Source organism: Podarcis gaigeae (genome assembly GCF_964106915.1).
Source record: "Podarcis gaigeae genome assembly, chromosome: 6".
NCBI lineage: Eukaryota > Metazoa > Chordata > Lepidosauria > Squamata > Lacertidae > Podarcis > Podarcis gaigeae.
The window spans coordinates 64,934,622-64,959,930 of NC_139682.1; the positions used below are offsets into that span (position 1 = coordinate 64,934,622).

The 25,309-nt window shown below is 42.2% G+C and overlaps 2 protein-coding genes across 3 annotated transcripts; one reads left to right on the plus strand and one right to left on the minus strand.

Annotated features, from left to right (window-relative positions):
• Positions 1-3,258: 3,258 nt before the first annotated feature.
• On the minus strand, positions 3,259-13,977 carry CRYZ (crystallin zeta). 2 transcript variants are annotated; one of them, XM_083743128.1, is made up of 9 exons: positions 13,845-13,977; positions 10,107-10,223; positions 9,534-9,686; positions 8,793-8,956; positions 7,499-7,550; positions 6,253-6,402; positions 5,098-5,199; positions 4,916-5,011; positions 3,259-3,833 (listed from the first exon to the last, which is right to left on the minus strand). In XM_083743128.1, exons 2-9 carry the CDS (start codon positions 10,215-10,217, stop codon positions 3,669-3,671), a joined length of 993 nt encoding a protein of 330 aa, XP_083599254.1. In that variant the 5' UTR covers positions 10,218-10,223; positions 13,845-13,977; the 3' UTR covers positions 3,259-3,668. The 2 variants fall into 2 exon arrangements, with proteins under 2 accessions (XP_083599254.1, XP_083599255.1); XM_083743129.1 differs by lacking the exon at positions 13,845-13,977 and adding an exon at positions 11,692-11,993.
• Positions 13,978-15,212: 1,235 nt separating this feature from the next.
• Positions 15,213-24,950, plus strand: TYW3 (tRNA-yW synthesizing protein 3 homolog). Its single transcript, XM_083743145.1, has 6 exons — positions 15,213-15,428; positions 17,730-17,810; positions 21,146-21,244; positions 22,891-22,962; positions 23,807-23,940; positions 24,244-24,950. Exons 1-6 carry the CDS (start codon positions 15,240-15,242, stop codon positions 24,467-24,469), a joined length of 801 nt encoding a protein of 266 aa, XP_083599271.1. The 5' UTR covers positions 15,213-15,239; the 3' UTR covers positions 24,470-24,950.
• The last annotated feature ends 359 nt before the right edge of the window (positions 24,951-25,309 follow it).

Consider the following 25,309-nt stretch of genomic DNA (forward strand, 5'->3'; position numbering starts at 1 on the left):
CATTCTCCCCCTTTTGGCACCATGCAAAAATGTACTTCCTTCTCAAGGCTTTTGAGGCCTTATGATAATCATGCTTATTGCTGTTTCTCTCTGTGTGGAGTTTTTGTGAAGGGGGTATTGTTTGTCTTAGGCAAATCAAAGCAAGAAGTTAACTTCCCATCAGCCCTAACTAGCACAGCCAGCGGTCAGGAAGGATGGGACTCCACTGTGGGGTCCCTGCCCCATGCCTGAGGTATACTTTCCTAACACATTTAAAACATTGGCATAAGCTTATTGCCTTCACATAGTTCCGAGGAGCCCACCAGCATTTCAAAGATTAGTTCTCCCATTCTCTGCAAAGCAGGGATTTTGTATTATTATTACTACTGCAGCCCTGGTAAAAGGAAACATGTTGAAACAGAAGTGCTAATAACTTATTGAAGGGAAGGGAAGGTCTCCCATTTCCACCTTTCTTGAGGTAATATCCCATGCGTCTCCCAGGTAGAAAGTGTGAAATTGTGTTTTGGCAAATGCCTTGAGGAATATCTCCCTATTCCTTCACTGGTATACAGTAAAGTGTAATGCATCTCATCACTGCAGTTAAGAAATGTGTTAGGAACAGGAGTAGCACGACCCCTTCTGGTGGGAAGTCAAGCAGCTCTCTTCATGGTGACTTGCAACACCACTGAAATCTTCATCAACAGGAAATAGTGGATCATCACTGCTAGGCCTATGCTGTATTTATGCATGCAATTGTTTATTTTGAATAGAGGATATAATTCAACATTGTGCTCTTCCAAGCATTCCAGCTTGTCAGAGGGAATGATCCTGTGTTCCGCACCTCCCCACCCTCAGCCAATTTTGTGGCGCATGCGGGCAGAGGGAGGGGTAATCCCATCAGGCAAGTGGAATTCCTCATGCAGGGTTTCTGCCAGTTAAGTGAATCCTGCCCAAAGTTTCTTGGCAACTTTTATTTCTTAAAAGCCTAACCACACCTCCTTCTTCTACTTGCATTCCCTATTGCATTCTGAATGGCACTAAAGTTCTGTGAAAAGGCTACATGACACAGACCTGTTTGCATTCACTAAACTACCTTACACATGTCTATATTCATAAGCAAGTCCTACTACTGAGTTCAGTGGGGCTTAAACCCAGGTAAATGGGCACAGGATTGCTGGCAATGAATTAGTTATCCTTCAGCGCTTCACCTCATTTGATGTAGATCAGCAATAGCCAGCTTAGTATCCTCCACATACTGCTGATGACAACAACTCCCATCATCCTTAACTATTTGCTGGGCCGGCTGGGGGTGATGGGAGCGCTAGTCCATAACAGCTAGTGGACACCTTGTTAGCTCTTTCACTAATACTGCACTGTTTCTTGTACACTGCCGTGGGAGGATCTGTATCCTGAAAGGCAGGATATAAAGAAGTGGGATAGACAGATACAGGCGGGCACAGGGAACACTGTAGCAAAGAGCGTAACATTAAGCTTCTCATTTCTATGCATCTGACCTCCCATTTCCATTATTAGTTACTGCAATCACAAGCCCAAACAGCTGCTACCAGGCCTTCATAAGTAATATTTCATCTTCCCTGGTGCTTTGTCCTGACAGCCATAATCTCTATACTTCCATCTTTCAAGAAAGGCAGCAGTGCCAGATTTGAGGTATTTCATGTGCTCAGGTGAACCAAATAATCCAGCAGCCATTAGGTCACATTTAGCAGAAGGCTCAGATCAATGAACAAGCACCTTTAATATATTTCTAGAGCTAATTTTGGGGAAAGGTGGTCTGCAGATGCAGCAGACATTTATCCGGATTGGAAACCTTTGCTAATTAGCCATGCAACAGCTTGAATCAGAGTGGTACCAAAGCCATTTTCAAACGCTCCTTTTGAGCCGTAAATGTAATAAAGTGACCTATATGTTTTGTAATAACTCCACTACAACTGTTCCTGCTCTCTATCACAGAACACCACTTGAAAAGGGATGCTCCATCTGTCACAAGCAGCCCAGTACAAATTACACATGTAGTGGTTCAGAAGGACAACCATACTCCTTAACTTGAGTTCTAACGCTCAAATTAGCTACTTCTGTCCAATTATCTTGGCTATGTGCGGCAAGCAGTAAGCCAAAATGCAGTTCTTGGATAAACAGGGATGATAATGAAAAAATCAATAGGGGTTTTGTGTTGTTGCTTTTTAGTACCTGTAACTCTGCATTGTGGGGCTATTCTTTGAAGAAACCCATTTTAAATTAAGATTTGTAAAGTGTAGTTCCTGCAGTATTAGCTCTCACAGCAAAGATCTGACAATTCAAGCCTGGATGTGTCTTGCATCTCAACACCAACATCCTACAAGAGTGCTGAAATGTTTACACTCACTGCTGGAGGCCATTTGCATAGTAATATGAGATGGCTAGTCTGAGTGGCAAGATTCTATTGCATTCCTCTTTCTCTTCCTGCTCCCTTAGTAACATTTGGCACGCTTGCATAAGTGCAAATGAAATTCGTGACGGATTATGGTAAGCTTATTAACCTTACTTTGGAACCAGCTTTAGTGGCCCAACCTCACATACCTAAAAACAAAATATACCTGTATCCTATCAAATGCATGAAAATGAGCACATTACAACCCAGAAGAGCCATGAGGAACGTATTCCAATATTTGTATGCCTACATTGTCAGTTCTTTTGAAAAACTGCGAGGGAAAAGAACATAGGGGGCAGGGAACTGTGGTTAACCATAACTAGCTTTAGTTGAAAACAAACCATGGTTGGCATTCACAACAGTTTGCCCAGGTTTGTATGGCAATATGTGGTTCATCTAAAATGAAACTGAAAGGCTCGGGTCTCTCCTACACACACCTGCACTGAAGAGGTGAACTATTCAAGCCTGAGGCTCACTATGCTTCATTCACTAAGGCATGGCTTAGCCTTACATCAGAATGAAGCCACTAAATCTATACATTACCACTACTTCTGTTGTATGGAGAACAACAGTGGCTGGTTTGTGCATACTCTCATATGCGTGGAAACCCTATTTGCACAGTCTTTCCCTCTTCTCCAAGGAGCAAAGGCAACACAGGCTGGGTATGACCGCATACGGATGTACACAGGTACTGATCAAATCACACCTTTCCCCCAATATCAGCAGTTGAAATGAACTGGGCATTTTGTCCAAAGAATGGCACTCCTTCTGGATATGTGGCTTACTAAATGGTAACATGGCTTAAGTATGGGCTTTGTTACCCAAAGACGAAAAGCAAAGGAACCGCTAGGTCTGTCTTCCTCGTATTCTTTATTTTGAAAGAGGATGGATTCTGAAACGTAATTCTGTAGTTGGCAAATTAAAGCCAAAACAGTGGGTTTCTAATACTCCCTTATGTAGGCCCAAAAGCACGTTTAGCACATTCATGTGTGGAAATGGTAGTCCGCAATATAGCAATACCGTTCGGGTGCAAAACAAACATCTTTTACAAGACCTGCAAGAAAAAAACCCAGCCCCAAACAGCAGAGTGTCTAAATCAGAAATACAAAGCATGCCATCTTTTTTAAACTTGATATTAAAATATTCCCCCCAAATTAGTGCTTATTGCATCTTATACCTGAACCACATTTTGAGGAGTATTCGTAACGTGCTACTTTAACAACTGTGTGCAGTGATCATACAATTGGTGTGGAGGCACAACTTAACACATGAGAAGCACCATCTTCCCCAAGGCGCCTGGGCTGTGTATTATGTCTTTATGAGCCTCTGCCACCTTCTCCAATGCATATTCAGGGCCTACTACCGGTTTCAGCCAGCCAGCTTCTACACCAGCCAGAACGGATGCGGCACATTCACGCAGCTCATCCTAAATGGAAAAGAAAACACTTTTTAAAATTGAGAACGAAAGGAAAATACTTCTATGCCCTCCAGCAGTCAAATTCATTATTCTACTTTGTACCGTGTGTGTGTGTGTGTGTGTGTGTGTGTGTGTGTGTGTGTTGTGTGGAAAGAATGTGGGCTTGGCTCCAGAGCACTGCAGCCACAATTTAGTTTTCGCAGCAGAGATTTCCCAACCCCTACCTGTAAGCCCTGTGGAAAGGTTGTCCCTAAGGGCTGGGGAAAGGCTTGGAAGTGGCAGTGGCGGTTATGACATCTGTGTAGCGAGAGCTGGGAAATCAATGGATGCCTGTGGTCAATCACCCCTCCTCCAATACCACACAGCCAACAGTGACTTTCCATGGGACACAGCAGGCTACAGCGGAGAAGGAGGAGGCAGGAATTATCCACTGTACAAGCATATTTTTGCTTGTACCTTGGAAGTCGAACGGAATCCATTCCAGAAGTCCGTTCGACTTCCAAACCGTTCGGAAACCAAAGCACGGCTTCTGATTGGCTGCAGGAAGCTCCTACAGCAAATTGGAAGCCCTGTTGGACATTTGGGTTCCAAAGAACATCCACGAACCGGAACACTCACTTCTGGATTTGCAGCATTCAGGAACCAAAACGTCCGAGTAACAAGGCGTTCAGGGTCCAAGGTACGACTGTACTACTCTCAACCCAAGCAACAGAGATTTTTAAGAACATTGTTTCTCTCTAAATGCATGGAGGAAAAAAGTTGCAGGACATATGAAGCCCAAAGAGGCAAGACCAGCTCCTGAAAGATTAATGCTATTGCAGAATATAGTTTCACTGGCCAGTCCAAAGCTTCTCAGCAGATAGCAACTGACTCCCGAGAGCTTATGTAAAGTTCCCCAGACTGTGAAATGATTAAAGGAGTGTGTGTGCCTGCAGGGACGAAGAAAAGTCTAGGGAAAGATTAAAGAAGCTTTCCAGAACTTCCCATGTTTTGAAGCCAAGTTTCCAATCCAGGCTGTGTTACAGAAAAGGCATGCTGGCTCCTCGAAGTGAATTATGTACATATACTGCAAGATGATGAAGATTTTTTACCTTAGAGGCAGAGAATAACAAAATTCCTCTGATGCTTGATTCTTTCAACATAGTGTCTCTGGGGTTTATCTCAATGGGACCACGGCTGCCCACAATCTGTCACACAAAGTGGTGGAGAGAATGAGATGCTGGCAGCTTAATTCTAAGCATTAAGATTCTCATTCATGGGGGTGCATCCTTACCATCACTCGGCCTCCACTTGACAGCAGTTGCAAGTCATGGGCAAGGTTGACATTTGCCAGCATCTCTATTACCACATCTATGCCATGCGCACCAGCAGCTTCCTACATAAGAAATCAGCTGTTCAGTACCAAAGATACATGGAAGCCTGGCTGCTTTTGTGGTTCACAAGTTATTATTCATATCCTGTTTTGTTTTTTTGTTAAAAATAAATAAATAAATAAAGATGCACACAAAGCAGCTCACAGGTACTATACAACACGACAAAGACACACATTATAGACCATAAACGGCAAACCAAACTTAAGAGCAGAGAACAGCAAATGAAAGACTACAGTCAAATATTAAAAGCAGACTGAAATAAACAAAGGTTTTTGGGAACTATTGGGAGACTTTAAAAAGAATGGGCCACCACTGAAAAGGCACTGTCTCCTCTGCTGCATTTCACATGATGGCACAACTGAGAGCAGAGATTATGATTTTTAACTGGCAGGCAGGTAATATGGCAGGTAATGCGACAATACTGATAGAATACCACCATTCTAAAAAGCAAGAGTCCAGAGCAGAACAACCTGGCTACACCTATCAGCTAGAGAAGGAGCAGCTGCAAGCAGCTCGTTTCCCTCCTCCATACCAGGAACAAAGCTTGGTTCCAATTGCCAGCTGCCCTGGAACCGCACAAGCAAAGAGAAAAACACTCTGGACTCCTGCCGTTGGTCAGACTAACAAAGGCTGCTGATTCACCTGCAGCCACACCTGACTATAAAACCCTCACAATTTCTCTATTAAACAAGGTTGAGAAATTGCAGGAAGCCAGGTGTATGGATACCTATTTGTATTCCCAGTAAAGGGTGAATGTGGTGTTAAGATGCTCATTAGGAACATAATGGGCTGGAACCTATGGAGCTCTAAGCGGAACTCAATGTATCACTAAGGTGAACATTCCAAAAGAATGTTCTCCTCTTCCTCTCACACCCCTAAATCTGTCCTAGCCATTCCCCCAATCTTCTGGAGCAGATCTGGGGAGAAGATGTGGTTGGGGGAAAGCAGATTATGCAAGCAGAAACCCTTACACTAACAGGACTCATTAGTAGAATACTGCCCTCTATCTTAACTAGTATTCCAATTACCACTTTGCAGTCTGTGTTCTAAATTACCTGAATCTGAGTGAGATAATCCTTCTTCTTGTGATTAAATGCCTCATGGGCTCCGTTTTGCAAAACTAGTTTTATCCCTTCCTCAGTTCCAGCTGTGCCAAAGACCTTCAGGCCATAAGCTCTTGCAATCTGACATGCTGCTATTCCAACCTAGGTTTTTAAAAGAGGGGGGGGGAGTGTTGTAAGTTTAACATAGTACTTTCATTATACAATTATTGACAACAATCGTTTCAAAAAAGGAAATTTCAATAGCAACAGAGCTGCAGGTGACCCTTAATAACTTGTAGTAACAGTCTGCTATAGCATGACTTGATCTCCTACACAAAAACAGTATGTGGCTTCTCGAAGCGCGACTTCCCTGAAATAAAATCAGGGAAATTAATAATTAAGCCAACCAGCAGTACACACTTCTGTTTCTCTTTTATAGAGACAGTAAAATATATCAGCTCAATTACCACTATAACACAACTGCCCAGTCTTCACATTTCAAAGGCAGCAACTGCAAGGGACTTCTCACCAACATCATTTCAAGCCATACTTTGGAAGCAACAGCGTCAAACTTTGAGCAGGAAGTACTTTTCTAAGGGTTATTGCTTTAAAAAGAAAACAATAAAAGGCACTTCATAAAACAGAAAGAACAGCAGTCTTGGCCAGTACGGTTGTACCTGCAGCCAACCAGAAGCCGCGCTTTGGTTTGCGAACGTTTTTGGAAGTTGAACGGACTTCTGGAACGGATTCCGTTCAACTTCCAAGGTACAACTGTACTGGATTCTGCCATGTCTCTCATGACCAAAAGAAGCAATGTACAGAGCCTTGACACTTAAAAAAAAAATACTTCCAGGACTTCAGGTTTAAAAGCCTAAGCAGAGCCAGATTTGAATTCCACGCAAACCCTATTCCAGCATTTTCCTCCATGCAATTGAAGTGGTGTGAAGAAACGCAGCTGGATTGTAGATGCAAGCCCTGCCCCCAAACTGTGCCCTGTATCAGCCCCACCTCACCCCATGTGTTGGGGGGCAAGTGGAGTTCTGCTCACACAACGGGACCTTTCTTTCTCTCCTCTCCCAAAATGACTCCAACCCTCTGAGGCAGAACCTGGGGCAGTGTGAGTGAGCTGCAGGGCAGAGGAGATGGAAATTCAGAAATGCATATGGATGAAAGATCCAACCCACTGGGGTGACACACCACTGTACTTTACCATGCTAAAGCCCCTTTTAAGCATAAGGTGAGTTTTCATGATACTTACTCCTCCACTTGCTCCATGGACTAGTACGGTTTCTGCTGCTTTAGCAGATCCTCTGGGGGGGAAACCACACAAGGCATTTTCAATACAACTGTCTAGATTGTATTTATACAATAAATTATATGCAACAAGGAGTTGCTCGAAGTGGCTAACGAAGGATGAAAAATAAGTGTGTAGCTTGCTGTGCAGCCAACAGTGTAGCTGTAGTGAGGAGTTAAAAAACTAAAATAGCCAATATTCAATGAATTTTAAATTGGGAAGAGCCCCAGAACACACTTCTTCTTAGGAAACAACAGTGTTTATGTTGACTGTCAACGTACCCTAATATTAAATAGTTACAGTGCAGCTACTTTGATAACCACAAAATAATCCTGTCAGTGATGAGCAGGAAATACAGTGGTACATTTAAAAACAACCCAACACAGGCTCTGGAGTTCCACTGTATTGCTGCAAAACAGTGAACTAACTTCATAACTCCCTGTTAGAAAACACTGCCATCAGAACAAGCTTGCACTGAAGCTACAAGGAAGCCACAAGCAGACTTTGCCTAGGCATTGATCAATCAATCAATGCATTTGTATCCCACCTTTGTCTCCATGGAGCACAAGGTGATTTAAATGGTTCTCCCCCTCCTCATGTAATTCCCCACAACAAAGCTATGAGGTAGGTTAGACTGAGAGGCAGTGAGTGGCCCAAGGTTATTCAGTAAGCTTCATGGCAGCATAGGGGTTTGATCCCTGGTCTCCAAGATCAGGCATAGGCAAACTCTGATCCTCCAGATGTTTGGGACTACAATTCCCATAATCCTTAGTTAACAGGACCAGTGGTCAGGGATGATGGGAACTGTAGTCCCAAACATCTGGAGGGCCGGAGTTTGCCTATGCCTGTCCTAGATCAACACTCTAACCCAGGCATCACCAAATTTAGCCCTCCAGATGTTTTGGGACTAAAATACCCATCATCCCTGACCACTGATCCTGTTAGCTAGGGATGATGGGAGTTGCAGTCCCAAAACATCTGGTGGGCCAAGTTTGTGGGAGCCTGCTCTAACCACTACGCCACACTGGCTTTTAAATACTGTCACTCTGTTGCACAAGTATTTTTCTCAGGCTCAAAACAAAAGTGTGTGTGTGTGTGGTGTGTGTGTAAGTGCCAACAAATTTGCTGCATTAAAGAACATGGAAAAATTAGTCTGACTTAATGTGTGACACAGAAAAGCCTCAAGGAAAAGGCAGAAAGGCCCAAAGTTACTGCATTTTTATTGCTCAAAAGCAATTTTAGGATGTCATTGCCTTACTTTTGAAAGAGAGCATGGTAAGCCGTAAAATATGGAATTCCAATTGCGGCACCTTGCTTGAAGTCCAGTTTATCAGACAAGGAAAAGACTGTGTCAACTGATGAAATGGTATATTCGGCATAACCGCCAGAAATGGTACCAAGGGTAAAAACCCTGTCTCCTTTCTGGTAGGAGAAAACAAATGCACAAGGTGAAGTGTTGTGCCAAAGTGTTTTCTGTATCCTGTGTAAAAATGAAGGCATTTCCAGAAGAGTTAAATAAAACCCAATTATATAAGTGAAATACCCATGTCAAGAAGATAGCAGCATTACAACAGATCTAATCTGTACTAATCGTTTCCAACTGTTTTTGGACTACAATTCCCATCATCCCTCACATCATCGTCCTGATAGCTAGGGATAATGGGAGTTGTAGTCCAAAAGCAGATGGAGACCCAAGTTTGGGAAACTCTGCATTAGAGGAAGCAGAATTAACAACTAGCTTAAAATCCAACACTTTGAAAGCAGGGTGCACTTGAGTCTGGAGTAACTGAAGTACCAAAGACTATTTGGCAAAGAATGTAGGCCAAAGTGTGTTAACAAACAAAGGTTTACATTTAAATCTGTAGACAGGAAGGCAGAAATTCAGATGTATAGGGATGACATGAATCATATCCAAGACACAGGAACTATGAAGAGACCCAGTTTAGTAACCAAGACCAGAATGATAACAAATGAGCAACAATATTTAAAAATGGGATACCTTGAAAGTAGTTACATGTTCCCCAACACCTTGTACTACCCCAGCCACATCTGAACCAGGTGTGAAAGGTAAAGCTGGTTTTTTAGCATAAGTCCCAGAACGCATATAAGTCTCCACTGGATTAATGCCACATGCATGAACTTTAATGAGAACCTGCAGAAGAAAAGGATATTTGTTGAACAACTGAAAGAAATCTGGTACCTTTGTTTTCATGCCAAATACAAGCAGCATAAATACTTATTAAGCATTAAGAACACAAATCCCCCCCTTTTTTGTAACAGGCAAACCAATGTTCATTCCCTATAGAACTTTTGCAGAATCTTTTATAAAACAGAGTCAAAGGTAAGCACAAAAGTTATAGTAGTACTTATGCAGTTGGTCTGGCAAGCAATGGCATGTACAGATGTCAGGATTGCCCTCCAGGGCTGTGTTCTATGGGATTTTTACTCTGTTTGCAAATTCATTCTGCATGCTGACTGAAGCAGAAAAGTTTCCAATAACTGTTAAATAACAATAATGCTAATTTCAGGGTGTACAGTATTTATATATCCAGTTCAAGGTCTTTGTTTTTACCTGGTTCTCTCCTGGAACTGGCAAGGGAATATCTGCTTGCAGCTTAAGCACTTCAGGTCCACCAAATTCAAACACTTTGACAGCTCTCATCACATTTCTCCCGGCTGCCATGACAACCTGAAAAATCACAGAGATAAAAGAATGTACTATCTTAACCTCCACCGCCTTTTCCACTTCAAAGAGAAAGGATCAAATTACTTGCTCTTCAGGTGAAATTTAAATGGAAGGTTCACCATTCATTTCACTCTGTTCTAACAATGTGCTGCCAATTTGAGACTTTTCGACTTATAAAATTAGCCTGCAAAGGAGAACTAATAGTTTCACTTTGTGTAACAAATGAATCCGATTGCAATCCTGTATCCTCTTACCTGGGAGTAAGCCCCATTTATTTACATCTTAGTGGACAAATACAGGACTGCACTGTCAAATATGCAGAAGTTTGCACACACACACACACACACACACACACACACCAGCTTAGAAAGGATATCTTTTGTCACATCTTCAGAAGACCTTACAACTGGAGTTACACTAGCTTCAAAAAATTTTTTAACCTAATCCGCATTTTTATAAAGACTTTATGCCTGGAGAAGAGTTTGAAATCCAAATAATGGAAATCATAGGAATCATAGGTGGGGAAAATCCTATACAGTCATACATCGGGTTGAAGTAGCTTCAGGTTAAGTATTTTCAGGTGCATTACTTCCAGGTTTCACTACTGGTGCATGCGCAGACGCTCAAAATGATGTCATGTGCATCCGCGGAAGAGGTGAAACGAGACCCGCACAGTCACGTTACGTTCTACTCAAGATGCGAACAGGGGTCCGGAACGGATCCCGTTCGCATCCAGAGCTACCACTGTATCATTTGGGTCCTGCTTGCAGGCTTCACATGGACATCTTATGAGAACAGAGCATCTCCTTCCATTAGGTTTTTACACATGGGATGTTTTGGCAGGGAGCTCCTGCACTGGCAAGGGGTTAAGCTGGATGACCTTTGAGATTCCTTCCAACTTTTAGGATTCTATAGAAGTGGCTCATTCTCTCTCACAGCCATTTTAACCAGTATTAGAACCTCAGATATAGAAGCTAATTGCCAAATGGTACATTAAACCTAGGTTAGTCGCCACAACGGAATGTCTAAACACTTTTTTTTTTTTTGCAGCGGGGTTTATTATCATTTCATTTCTATACCGCTTTATAGTTTAAAGGAAAAATCTCAAAACTGTTTACAACACATTAAAACATCAAAAAAACCAATCAGGACTAAAACAAAATTCAAGTTTCAATGAAAATATTTCAAGTGACATTTTGCTATCCCTATATTTATTTACCTACTTGATTTATATAGCTGCCCAATAGAAGTACTCTAGGAAGCCAGTGTGGTATAGCGGTTAGAGTGTCAAACTAGGGCCTCGGAGATCAGGGTTCAAATCCCAACTCAAGTCATGAAACTCACTGGGTGACCTTGGGCCAATTACAGCCTCTAACCTACCTCAAAGGGTCATTGTAGGGATTAACTGAAGTAGGGTTGAACCATGTACTCCTTGGAGAAAAAAGTGGGATGTAAATGCCCTTCTGCTTACCTGCTTAAGAAAGCTGGAGGGGCCAGCCAGCCAGATGTCAGTTGCCAACGTGGCACTCAAAGATTTCCAAATGGCCACAACTGGACCTGCACCAGTTGTAAAATATACCTGGCTCCTGGGCAATTTTGAGCACTGATTTTAACACCTGTGCTGGCTTCTTTCTTCTGCCTAACCTGCTTCTGCTTTGAAAACGCTTGGCGTCAGCCTCAAACAACTGATCGATAAGCATGAAATCAGAACCCTGAGAGCAAGTTCACTTGCATTTAGGAAGCAGCCATACAGATCTTAAATTATGGCCCTTGGAACCATAAGCTGCCTTCTATTGCCATCCTTGCTAGTATCCCTGTTTTAGAACCTGCTGCAAGAGGTCTCAAGGACACCTGAGCAACCTTTCAAGTAGACAGCCCAACTACATATGAACTGAAACGCCAGTAAAAGGGGCTTGGGTGAGGAACAAATTATTTTTATAAGGTTAACTGTGCTCTGTCAACATTGCGAGCCAGCAACCCATGAAATGTAATTTCACTGCCACTGATAGTAACAACCAGGTACTGTACTTAAGGAATCCAAAACTGTAGAGAAGTATCTAAAGATGCAGGTATCTGCTTAAAATTCAGTGTCAATATTTGACTTTTAAATGGCTACAATGAAATGCAATACTGTAATGGTCGTCCAAACACTCCAGACGGTGGGCCTTCATATAAAAATAGGTGTTTTACTTCCTTACACACACACACACACACACACACACACACACACAGTTTTCACTTGGAAGATGTTAAGGTATACCCCTTTGCTACCATAGGTGCATCTATCCATGTTAATATCTGCATTTCAACTGCAACCAGCATTAACCTTTGTATCCTTCTAAACCAGTAGAATTTAGATGAGGATAATGTTTAACTTTGACTGCTGTAGACATAACAAAGGTCATCGTAGTGGTGGGGAAAAACAAGCCAAAAAGGGAGAGAAACAAATCAGCTTGAAATGATGGCAATGAGAAAAGAAATATATTCCCAACTGCCCCTACCACATACCAAAAATGTCTCACATTTCTACTCAGCAACTATGGTACACTACTTCAGATGTACAGAAGTCACCAGTTTTCTCTCTTCCCCATACATGAGAGCAGTCTTTAAGACCTCTTCTTTTAAACATCACTTTCTGGACTTGTTGTCATCAAATTGGCACTTTCAAGCAACTATTCTAAAGGTGTTTGTAAATGCCAAACAATACTAAATATGTGTCTTTTCTAAAATAAATTCAATAGCTTCAACAAGTTGTAGCTAAGTTAGAAACATTGTAACTCAATTATCAGGAGAATGAACAGATTCAAGTTTCTCCTGAACCTCAGTGTGAATGGGTAACTTTGCCAGATTCTTATTTTACAAAACACAACTGGTCACATGCTTCAGAATAAAAATAACTTGCAACTTTTCTTTCAAGGTTGCTCTACATTTGTTGTTGTTTTTTTAAAAAAGTAAGAGATGAAGAGATAATAAAGAGCCCAAATTAGCAGGACTGGATGCCAGCTAAGATCTATGTGTCTGGTGGAAAGTGTATACACTAAGCATGCACCCCCCTGCAAACACATGTGGCTAACCAATGCCACAAGGTCTGTGCTATCAAAACACCTTGCTTTTTTGTGAGCAGCCGCCCTAAATAACACACTAATCTGTACTTTTGTGCATTTCCTTTGCTTTTACATTATTAAGGGTAGCTTTAGACACCCCCCCAAAAAAAACCCAGTTGCGGTGATCACACTGACATCCTAGCATTGGTCAGCTAGTTAAGACACATTGTTTGCAGAGAGGAGCGTTTAGCAATGCAATGCAACCTCCAATCCTGTTCTAGGTTACGAGATGTCCCTGTTTCTCGGGGACAGTCCCCGGATTTACAAATCAGTCCCCTGACAAAATCAATCTTTCAACTACACACACACATATGCAATGAAATGAAATGCAATATATATGTATGTGCTAGTTAAACTTTAAGGTGCTGCAAGGGACTGTCAAGTCACCCAGCCTGGAAACCATTGCAAGCAGAAAGCCCAGCAGGGAAGACAGACCTAGATCCTATCTCCGCAACGCCTCCCGCTACGCCCTAAAGCCCTCCTTGCCAACTGTGGGCGAACCCAATTTTACGTCACTCACCCTCTTGATGTAGAACGACGTGACTGCGCGCCTAGCTAAACGAGACTAGCTTAAATCACAGCCTCGGTTCGCCTACTTATCTTCGACACGCCTGCGCAATGAGCTCCTTCCGGGTTCACGCTAGAGAAGCCATCTTTTCGGAGTCCCGTAAGTTCTAGTGCGCAAGCGCCGCCGTGGCGGAACCTTCGCAACCTTTGCTCCGGCGAAGGTTCTGCCAGGGCGGCGCGCGCAGTGGAAGATGTGTCTATCCTCAGCGTCGCCTGCTCGCTTAGCAACTCTCTTAATAGAGAGAATTAAAACTTATAGGTGCGGTTTTAATAATATAACAATATAAAAATCATTTAAAAAGCTGTAATTGGTACAATTAAAACTATATATTAAAACTATGCTCAATTGTTTCCCCACCCACATGTTTTCAGCAGTTCTTATTTTTATCTGTGAGCCGTCTTGAGTTCCAGCAGGAAAAAAGGCGTGGTATGAAGAAATACGCAGTAACAATAATAAGGACCCTAAGTAAGTATGCATAGCGTTTTGCAGCCCTGGTCCTGTGCTGTTTACTCAGAGGTAGGCGCCACTACGACCAATGGAGATTTTAAATCCTCGTTAAGCTTCAATCCGGTGCCTTCTTGCCTGTGAGTGAGCCCAACTGGGGGCTTGCTTGCGAGTACAGTACATACGCATGTGCTTGCACTGTCTTGCTTCTTTCCTTCGGGTTCTGGATCCCCTGGCACCTGCCTATTTCCCGGAATGTCGCCCAGCAAGGGGGAGGGGGACAAAACTCCTCCGGCTCCGCACATAAACACTGGCGCCCTTATTAGATCCAATGAAAGGTTTATTCCGTCTCCCAACAGCAGCAGACTAGGTGCCTCTAGGCAGCTAAGGCACAAACAGGTACATAGACTACATCTCCTCCTCCTTACTCTCGATCCACAGCCTTCCTAACAACTCTGCTAATCCGAGAGGCTAATAATGCAATAGTGCAGCAACCCTTCGCAGACGCTTGGGAGCCAGTACTGTTGGAACTCCGTGGGGTGGATCGGGGCTGCACCGCTGCAGTCTCGAGTCCTGCACGCTTCCAGGGGCGCAATAAAGCCGGCTGAAACGCAGCGAGCCTGCCGAGGAAAACGCGCATGATAAAAGCGCGCGGCTGCAATCCTATGTAGACTTGGAGCGGGATCCTAACCGTTCTTTCTCACAGCAACAAGCCCAATGGGTGCGCTTGGACTGCAGTCTCAAGTTAACCCGGTTGAACTCAAGTTACGGACTCGCTCTGGCCGCGCCGGGAACATGCGCACGGGCCGCAAGTTTGTCCCTAGCGGGCCGCCGTCAGACTAAGATGGCGGCGCCCATAGAGCGGTAAAGTGGGCGGGCGGGGATGGAGGAGAGCCGGCGCCGATGGCTGATTTCAAGCGCTGGAAGGAGCAGCGGCTGTCGCGCGCGGACGGGAGCCGGAAGGGCAGCGTGGACGAGCCCATTGCGGGGATCGTGCGGCTTCTCAATGGGCGCGACAGCTTCTGCACCACCAGCTCGTGCTCGGGGCGCGTGGTTGTGCTGGAGCAGCCGCCCCTTCCTCCCCGCGCCGAGGTGAGCGCGGCTAAGGATCCCTTGGAGAAAGGCGCTGGGCTGGGGCGATACTGCCACCGCCACCAACGCGGGGGACCCGGAAACCCAACAGTTTTTTTCTCCGGCCCAAATGGCTCAGGGTGTCTCCTGCGTCCTCTGGAGTTTTGTGCAGATTTCGGAACACACACACCCCGGATTTTATTCATAAGTAAAACCTTAGTTCCGTACGCTCCTGTGCGAATCTTAATTTTTAGGATTTAAAATAACGCGGAGAGCCTGACGGGCTTCTTAAAGCCTAATGCATTTCATAAAATTTGTACACCGCTTTATTTAAGAAAAAAAAAAACCACCACTAGACTCAAAGCGGTGTATTTAAAGATAAAGCCGTGTAAATCGTGACGGGGGGTGGGGTGGAATTTGACACACTAAAACATACGAGAGGTTAAAATACTAAAACAGATTAAAACCATTGTGCCGTTAAATCAACTTCCTCAGACTGCAGGTTCTCGAAAACGTAATAAGACATTTATTAGTCCGCTTAAGGCGCCGCAAAATTATGGGATGCTTTTGTTGTCGGAGACGGAGATGGCTGCTCCTCTGGAAATCCTTGCTTAGTACGACTTTCTATTGGGTAGCCTTCAGCAATAGGAATCCAGGGGTGCAGCCATTTCTACCGATCCCCGCCCCACTCACAGCCGCTAGACGTTGGGATTCAGCATCTCCTCTCCTCAAATTGCTTTATCTCCCTATGGGGGGAAATCTGCCTTTTCCAAACTTATTCAGCATTTTCAGTTCAGCTCACAGAAGTTTAAATGGGGATTGAACACACACACCTCCTGCCTTAGTCAAGACCCAAGGTGACTCACAGCATTAAAAGGAAAACAGTTTAACAACCAACAGTCAGCATAAATGGGGATGTTTATTGGGGGAGGGGAGTAATTTTGTTGAAACAACACTGAAAACCATTTAAAAGAAAAAAGCAGGGGATGGAAATAAATGTGTGCAAACCCACCCTCAGAAGTCTTTTCCACAACAGCCCCTTAGTGGCCAAAGGCTTGGCCTGATGCCGAAAGGAAAGGAGAGAGGCTGCCAGGCTCGCCTCCCTTGGAAGGGTGTTCCACAATCTGGGAGGAGCCACCAAAAAAGGCTCTTTCTTGTGACCTCCCCCAATGTGCCTGTCAGGGTGGTGTGACCAAAACAGAAGTCTCCCTAGAAGATCTCAAAGCCCAGGCAGGCTCATATAGAGAGATCTGATCCTTCAGTTATCCTAGACACACGCCATAGGTCATAACTAGTGCTTTGAGGTGTTTCTGGAAACAAACGTAACCAATTATACTCCCTGTAACTGGGTCCAGTTAGCAAGCTGGCTGCAGCATCTTAAGACACTTTCCGCAGGCATCCCCACATAGAGCATGTTGCAATAATCCAAATGGGGTATAATTAAGACATGTACCACCATGGCCAGATCAGGCGTCTCCTGGAGCTGGCACAGTTGGTGCACAAGTGTAACCCTACCCAGCCCCAGTAGAATCCCTATTTCCTGATCTGCCTTTTTACTGACCAGGTGCCTTGTCTGTTGTTGTTTTTTTGTTCACCCCTATTTGGTCCATTACTGACACCAGACAATGCTTTAGCACTGAAACACCTTCCTCAGATTTAAGATGGAGAGAGAGAGTTGGATGTCATCTGCATACTGGTGACACTGAAACCCAAAATACTGGACAAGGTTATCGATGGAGGTCCATTCTTAACCTGAAACTATTCTTAACCTGAGGTACCACTTTAGCTAATGGGGCCTCCCGTTGCCGCTGCGCCGCCAACCACATGATTTCTGTTCTCCTGAAGCAAAGTTCTTAACCTGAGGTACTACTTCTGGGTTAGCGGAGCCTGTAACCTGAAGCATATGTAACCTGAAGCGTGCCCAAGGTACCACTGTACCAGTAGCTGGAAATCACAGGTGGGAGAAAGAGTGCTTTTGAACTCAGGTGCAGCTTCCTATGGGCATTTGATTGGGCATTGTGAGTACAGGATATTTTATCAGGCCTTTGGCAGTCTTCTGTTCATAAGATTTCTTTTACCTAAGCCCAACGTGGCAGGTTCCAAAAAAGATTGTTTTTTGGTTATTTCTCCTGCCTCCTTCCCTCTCCTTCCACTGAAACATCTCATACTCTCACTTTGACACATTTGTTTCACCACGCTGTGCTTTTCTGCCTGGCCTTTCTTTCTCCCACTCACCTGCAGTGTGAAATTTGTTGTGGGGAGTGTTCTGCGTTGGTTTCTATATATCCAGAGATTTGTGAAACGATTTCCCCTTCCTGCTAGGCTACCACCAGCTTTGAGATACAGAAGCAGAATTGCACCTGGCTCATGGTGACCCATCAAATATGTACAATCGAAAACGTGGTAAGAGAACTGTTCCAGGGTGAATTCTTTATGCATGCTTAGAAAATCCTTGTTTGTGCTATTTGCATACAGTCAATAATTTTGAGATTTGAGATCTGGAAATTGTAGCAGTTTCCAATATCTACCAGGTGAGGGCAGACTTAGGGTAGCTGTTGCAAGATGTTAGCACAGAAATAAAATGCCATTGTTGTAGAATGATATGTTAGATTTCTCATATTTGGCTAATAGAACTGTTACAGTGAAAGTATGAGAGATCTTTAACATCTATGAATATTAGTTGCATGTAATATAGGCTGTATTTCACTTGTTTAAAAAAGTGGACTACCAAGTTTTTAAAGAAGGCAAGACATTTGATTCCATTGCTGCTGTATTTCTGCTTGTAACAGTTATAATCTTTGTGTGATAGCCTTAATGCTATCACACAAATATTATAATTGCTACCTGTCTGATGCAGGATTTCCAGGAGCCTAGTTCTTCTACATCAGAAGATACAGCATTCCACACTTGTAGATCTGATTGAATCTCTGGAGGGAAGACTGTAGTTCCAGTAACTAAATACGTGAAAATATTTCCCTGACGCCCCTTTCTCAAAACACCACATGGCAAAACTCTCTATTATTATTATAGTTTAATGAAAAATGGGTATTTCTGAGATCTGAAAAAGGACTTGTTTCAACCTCAGCAGTATATAATTACAGTTCCAGAAGTTATGCTTTCATATTTATTGATTGAGAGCCTGATCCTACACCCACTGGGAATTTGGCAGTTGGCTTTTGTGGAAGAAAGGCGGGAGTGTACATAGGAAATTACTTTCAGTATTTTAATATTAAAGTTGAGCCTTTTGCAGGAAATTAGTGATCTAGAAGCTATACGGTAACAATATCCTTCAATCATAATGCATATTTCAGAACCATATTTTGAAGAAACGTGATTTGTAAGTCTCCATAGATTTAGCCAAAGAAACTGTAAGCATGTGTAGAGGAAAAACAGCCAGTGCTTTCTTTGAAGTATTCACCATAGCACCTCTGATGCCCAAAAGCTGTGTTTTAAAATGAATTTGTCTGTTGAAGCTGGTTTCTTTATCTAGTGATGCTACTACTGTGGCAAATTCCTTTTTCTTTTATCTCAAGGTACACCCAGGGTGTCCTCTTTCCATACCTGCCTATATCCTTTTTTGGATTTATGACTTAGGATGATGATTAAATTGTATTTTATGTGCTTCCATTTCCTGGGATAGAGGATAAATCATTTTAACTGTAACTGCTCTGTTAGACTTACCTGTGAAAACTAGGGGTGGGGGGGGAGAGGGAATATAGAAAAATATGTTTGAGAGTCTGTAATGAAAGTAAATTTTCAAATACACTGGCACCTTCATAATTAGGGTATTTTGAATGGAGTACGTATTTAAGAGCACAGGCCAGCTGATCTTACTTCAGCTTATCATTTCCAATGATTGGTTGAGTGGAGGAAGTTCAAACAACCAATCTTTATTCTATCCCCTGTGGCTCCCTGGAAACTCTTGCTAGAGTTCGGGAGGATCTCCTGAACACTAGGGGCTGTATCACATACAACTGCAGTGCAAGGAGGGCGAAAGAATCTTGATCCAGGAGTCTCCCCCAACCCTCTGGAGAGGATTTCCCGGCAACCTTTCTCTTCTGATAGAGTTGCATGCTTTGCCTTCCACTTGTACAACCATAGTATACAACCCCGTGTTTTTACCTCAAGAGGTTAGTAGAGAATTTCAGGGGCTGGTAGTTAAAGAACCTGGCTTTTATTTTTAGATCTCTAGCCCATAGTCGAAAGAACATGAAAAAGAAGTGCTGAATCTATATGCCATGCAATATGGTCAAAGAGCCCAGGCGAGCTTAAGGTGTTAAAGAAAATGAAGTTGTGTGTCCTAGCAACCATGTGGTCTCCTAGCAGCAGACATTCCATCAGGTAACAGAGGGGAGGGGGAGAAAAGAAGAAGGGTTGTCATCAATCATCACTGCTGAGAGACAAGCTGCCTTTGGCTCTTCCTCAGAGCTGTCACTTAGTGACAGCCATTCTATCCCAGCTGATTGTTGTATGAACTGGTTTCTTCCCCACCCCACACTAAGGACTGTCTTAGCAAGCCGCTCAGGGAACCTTTTCAGCTAATGAGTGGGCAAAAGCAGTTTTAATTAATTGTTGAATAATTGGTATTGGAGGTGTAACCTTTCTATGTAGGGAAATTTGATGTGCCTAACTTGAATCTATAACTTCATTAGAGACCTGCAAACCTGTAGAAAGGTTGGTAAAAAATCAGATGTTATATGAAGATTTCTAATGATATTTTAAAGAACAAACTAATACATACATCTTACCAACAATAGTTGGATTTGTTTTGATTTGTAGTTACTTTAATTGATGCATTCTTTCCTTTCACTTTGCAATATCGTTTGAATTAGTGTGGCCTACTACAGATTAATCACTACCCTTGGCTCATAACTATATCTGAAAGCATTACTTAAATTCAGGCCAGATTATTTATTTTGGATGGGCAGAAAAATAGAGAAACTTTGATCTGTGCAGGCAAGAACTTCTATAGAGTACAAACTTTCACATGGTTGGCACCAGCCATGATCCGACAATGGTAATTTAGCAACTGTACAAATTCTGGTATGGTAAAAATTCCTCACTGAAGGGAAATTATACTTTAGCTGGAGCTGCTGCTTTTATCTAGCATAGAATAGTGACATTTACTAGACTAGATTTCAGTGTGCTTCTGTGCTGGTCAATCTCTTTCCAAAGTGGAGAGATAATATTCCTGAATGAAGGCACTGCTGAGAGGAAAAAGTAGTCATATACTGGTCTCTCCCCCCTCCCTATTTAAAAGGTTACATATGCAGAAAAAAAGTCTTCCTTTAAAAAAAAGTTTCACAATTTGATTGTCAAATATGTGCCCCCTCCCAAAATTTACACATCTCTCGAAGCAGTGCTTTAACCTTGCTGCTAGACTGAGTATTTAAAAAAACAACAGATTATTTGGAGGCTTTTGGTGAGACTTTACGAATGAGTGTGTACATTGTGGACAGTCACAACTACACAGCACTGCCTCCAGAGCTCTAAAATGATATCACCTGTATCTTTGGGAAGTCAAATCCCAGTAGAATGTGTAGCTGAATCCATTATGCTGAAGGGAATAAACCAAGCAGAGTATGTAAGTAGCACGTGTTGTAGAAATTTATTTTTAATTAGCAGGCTGAATCAGCTTCTGCTGTGCAGTGTTTTTGAGATGCTAAATAGGCTAGCTATTTTTTTATGGCTCACAGATGTAGCACTGATAGTAACATACTGTACTGTGGATCTTCCAGCTTACAGCCTTACAGAAAGCGACAGATGATGCCATATTCAAATTTGAACCATTTGTGCTTCATGTGCAGTGTCAAGACCTTCAAGATGCACAACTCCTGGTAAAGTGAAGTATTGCTGTTGTACTTAAATTCCATACTTGCTACATAAGAAACAGTTGGCTCTTAACTAAGTTCTCACACCTACAAGCATTCCCCAAAGCATTCTGCGTTTAATAACTAGGACTATGAAAATACGATGATGGGAGCGAAATGGGATTTTTATTATTTCTGCAGATGTGATGCTCACAAGTGAAGTTATGGTTTGGTTAAAATCAACGGCAAAGATCCCACTGATGTTGGAATGAGAATTTCAGAAACATTGCCTGTCCTGTTTGGCTGGCAGCTTTCATTGCAGACATGGTTTTGTGTGGTAGCTAGCACTCTTTCGGGACTAAACTTGTGATAATTAAGAGTGTGACCATGCATCTTCCAGGAGCTATTGCAAGCTTCTTTCTACTACTTTGGTTCAAATCAGCATAAAATAAAAAATGCTATTTTTGGCTTTTCCTAATTTTTTGGCCATGCTGAGTCTTATGTAATATGGCCACAATTTGGAGAAGTGCCTACTAGAGAAGACTTGGTGTTGCTGTTTTTTTTCCTAAATGGCAACTCTTCGTTGATCCAGTGTTTCTCAAATTTGGGTCCCCAGCTGTTGTTGGACTATAACTCCCATCATCCCTGACCACTAATCCTCTAAGCTAAGGATGGTGGGAGTTGTAGTCCAACAACAGCTGGGGACCCACGTTTGAGAAACATTGGTCCGTGCCATATTGCAAGCTGTGTTTAAAGCTGGATGTTTCTTTTCTTCCAAAAGTAGCCTTTGGGAATTGTTTGGCAAATCTATGCTGCCAGATGCCATAAGAAAGTGGCAGAGATAGCGCAGGATAGTACGCACCCCTGAAATGATCTCTTTCAGCTTCTGCCTTCTGGAAGAAGGTATAGGGTTATAAAAGCCAGGACTATCCGCCTGAGAAACAGTTTCTACGCAAATGCAATTCTGATTCTAAATGCAGCATAAGGGGTCTCTATAGTATAGTGTAGTTTAAAATGGGGTTTCAGAGTTTTTAGGGCTTTTTGAGTGTTTTATGTAGTTTTTATGTAGTTTTTCAATTTCATTGTTCTGCATGGGACAATGACAATAAAGATATTGTATATTGTATATTGAGATGCAAGCTCTCTCATGCACTGAGAGCAGAAGTGAGGCCATATTCCTGTGTGAGCAACCTTCTGGTGGCTGTAGGCAAGTGGAGGGTGGGCCAGAAAGAAAAGTGAGTGGAGCAACAAATGTGAATGAGGTGTAGCCTCAGAAGGCTCCAGGGGGCTGGATTTGGCCTCTGGGTCTGAGCTTCCTCGCCCCTGAATTGCCTGTAACATACGGCTTTTAAGCTTTCCAATTCACAACACATTTCCACACTGCCACCAAGCACGCCCCTATTGAATTCAAATCATGAACATTTTAGAGTTGCAATACAATTTACAGCGCGGTGTTTTATCTAAAGCTCAGGAGTATTTCAAAGCAAAAACAACCGTTTATAATTCAGGTTTTAATATAACAAGTCATTTGAAATAACCATCCCTATTTCTGAAAGTATTTAGACTGGAAACAAATAAGTGACAGTGCACTTAGTTTCATTGTTACCCATCTCTCCGAGGCCATAGCTGAAGGATGTGGTTGATGGTGGCTGTTTCCCTCTTGCCTTTTACAGCACAAAGTGGCTATAGAAGCCGGGTTCCGGAACTCTGGCATAACTGTTGGCCGAAAAGGAAAAATTATGATGGTATGTTATGTGTTCCTACATAGCCGGGGGGGGGGGGCAGGCACAGCCGAAGTACTGCTTCCATGTGGGTACTATTTACTGTATTTTTCGCTCTACAAGACACACCAGACCATAAGACGCACCTAGTTTTTGGAGGAGGAAAACAAGAAAAAAATATTCTGAATCCCAGAAGCCAGAAAAGCAAGAGGGATCGCTGCACAGTGATCCCTTTTGCTGTTCTGGCTTCAGCGATAGCTGCGCAGGCTGCATTCACTCCATAAGACGCACACACATTTCCCTTTACTTTTTAGGAGGGGAAAAGTGTGTCTTATAGAGCGAAAAATACGGTATGTGGCCTTCTCAGGTTCTGTGATGGCAGGGATGTCTTTTTGAGGCACTGGTATGACAGGCATGAATACGGCTTTGAGTCCAGTACCCAGTAGAATGCTGTGGTCCTAACAATAATGCTGAAGAGAATAAAACAAGCAAAACCAGAGTAGTAGGGCAGGTTTCAGATATATATATATATATATATATATATATATATATATATATATACATATATACATATATACTTGGAATCACCTTCAACCCATCTCAAGGTGCCCCCAAATGCAGCCACAGCCCTAAAAGTCATTACATCATGGTTGCCACATATATGACCACATGCTAATTTTCATCAAGCTATGTGAACGTACTTTGTGGTGGAAATATGCAGTGCCTCCCTTTTGCCGTCTCGTTCCCAAAATGCAATGATAAAATTATTACTTTTCTTTAATTTGCCTCCCAGGGTGGGGGTAGCTGCTGCCTCCAGTTCAGTAAATGATGTTGAAATCTAGGTTTTCTGTTTTCGTCTCACTGGCAGGCTGTCCGAAGCACTCACTGCTTAGAAGTTCCACTAAGCAGGAAAGGAAAACTGATGGTCAGTGAAGAATACGTAGACTTTGTGGTTCAAGTCGCTAATCAGAAGATGGAAGAAAATTGGAAGAGAATTGACAGGTTTGTTAACAATAAGTCTCTAGTTTATACCAATCCTAGCAGTTAAAATATTGGTAGGAGGAAAAGGAAGAAGATGTAGATAAGATGCAAGTGGTAAGCTAGCAGATAGAAAGCTAAAATTAACTTATTTGGACTCAGCAAGTTAAATACATAAATTTCTAGCAGACCTTGAAGAAACCCAAGTCCATATGCCTTTATTTTATTTTATTTTATTTTATTTTATTTTATTTTATTATTTTATTTTATTTTATTTTATTTTATTTTATTTTATTTTATTTTATTTTATTTTATTTTATTTTAAAGGTTTCACAGCTCTCTCCAGCTTGCTTTGGAAAGCAGAGACCATTCCATTAGCTCACCTCTCGAGGAGAAAGAAGAGAACAAAGAAGAGAACAATACCATGGACTCCTACAGAAGAAAAATAAAGTCTAAAGGAACTGAAAAGGATGGCGAATGTACTTCTCCTGGGAAAAACAGAGGCTTAGAAAGTGAAGATGAGACAGAAAACAGTCTTGGTGTTTTTCACTAAAATATGCTACAGATAATTGTGTGAAGTAGATATATATATCCACATTATGTTTGTATAATGTTCAGTTTGTTTTGCTCTTTGTGAGAGCTTAGCCGATAGATTACTGTGCTCTATAAAGTAGCATTTTCTTAACATAGATTACTATGGATATTAAGTTACCAGCAAAGTAATAGAATGCCACAAAATGTCAGTGAACATGGGGAAATGGCATTTTTAATCCCGGGGGTAAAACTTGTTCTTCAAGCAATATTGTTTTACACAAAATATGCAATATTCCAAACTACCTAATTCCAAACTGCCACCATGGTTGTGCTCTGTATTTGCTATTCCAGTTTTGAAAACCCAATCTAAAAGTTCTGTTGTTAAATATATTTATCTTCTTTACTTAGTAGAGATAATTTCAAATGTTTACGAGACAAAAATAAGTGTGAAACAAATTCATCATTGATTGTGCTACTGAAATAAATGATTGTCACAAGCATTAATCTTTGCCATGTCAGTCATTTGTAAACTTTTCACTCCTTCCTACTCCAGACAAGTAAACAAAATCAGATTATAAAAGAATTAGGCAGTGATATTTCTATTCGGAAATTACATTTTTCTTCATCTTTTAGTGGAGTTCACATAATAGAGTCTCATTTGTACAAGGAGTTTTGCTTTTGCAATGGAACTTCTCCTCCAACATGACCCTTGATCTTTTCTGAAGCATCTGGGAGGGAGGCAAGGAGAAGAAATATTTAAGTTATTTATATTTAAGGCTGCTTACAGCATTTAAAAACAGCAATTATAAAATGATAATAAAAACAAACTAGTTTAAAACAATGACTAGAATACACCACC

Bases quoted from the DNA above. Each gene is read 5' to 3' on its own strand.
- CRYZ (XM_083743128.1), bottom strand. From the start codon at position 10,217: ATGGCAGCCGGGAGAAATGTGATGAGAGCTGTCAAAGTGTTTGAATTT. The intron at 7,551-8,792 runs GTAAGGCAATGA...TTTCCCCCCCAG, and splicing joins TACCATGCTCTCTTTCAAAA to AGGATCTGCTAAAGCAGCAG. The intron at 6,403-7,498 runs GTAAGTATCATG...TTAAAAACCTAG, and splicing joins TCCATGGAGCAAGTGGAGGA to GTTGGAATAGCAGCATGTCA.
- TYW3 (XM_083743145.1), top strand. From the start codon at position 15,240: ATGGCTGATTTCAAGCGCTGGAAGGAGCAGCGGCTGTCGCGCGCGGAC. The intron at 15,429-17,729 runs GTGAGCGCGGCT...CCTTCCTGCTAG, and splicing joins CCCTTCCTCCCCGCGCCGAG to GCTACCACCAGCTTTGAGAT. The intron at 17,811-21,145 runs GTAAGAGAACTG...TGGATCTTCCAG, and splicing joins TATGTACAATCGAAAACGTG to CTTACAGCCTTACAGAAAGC.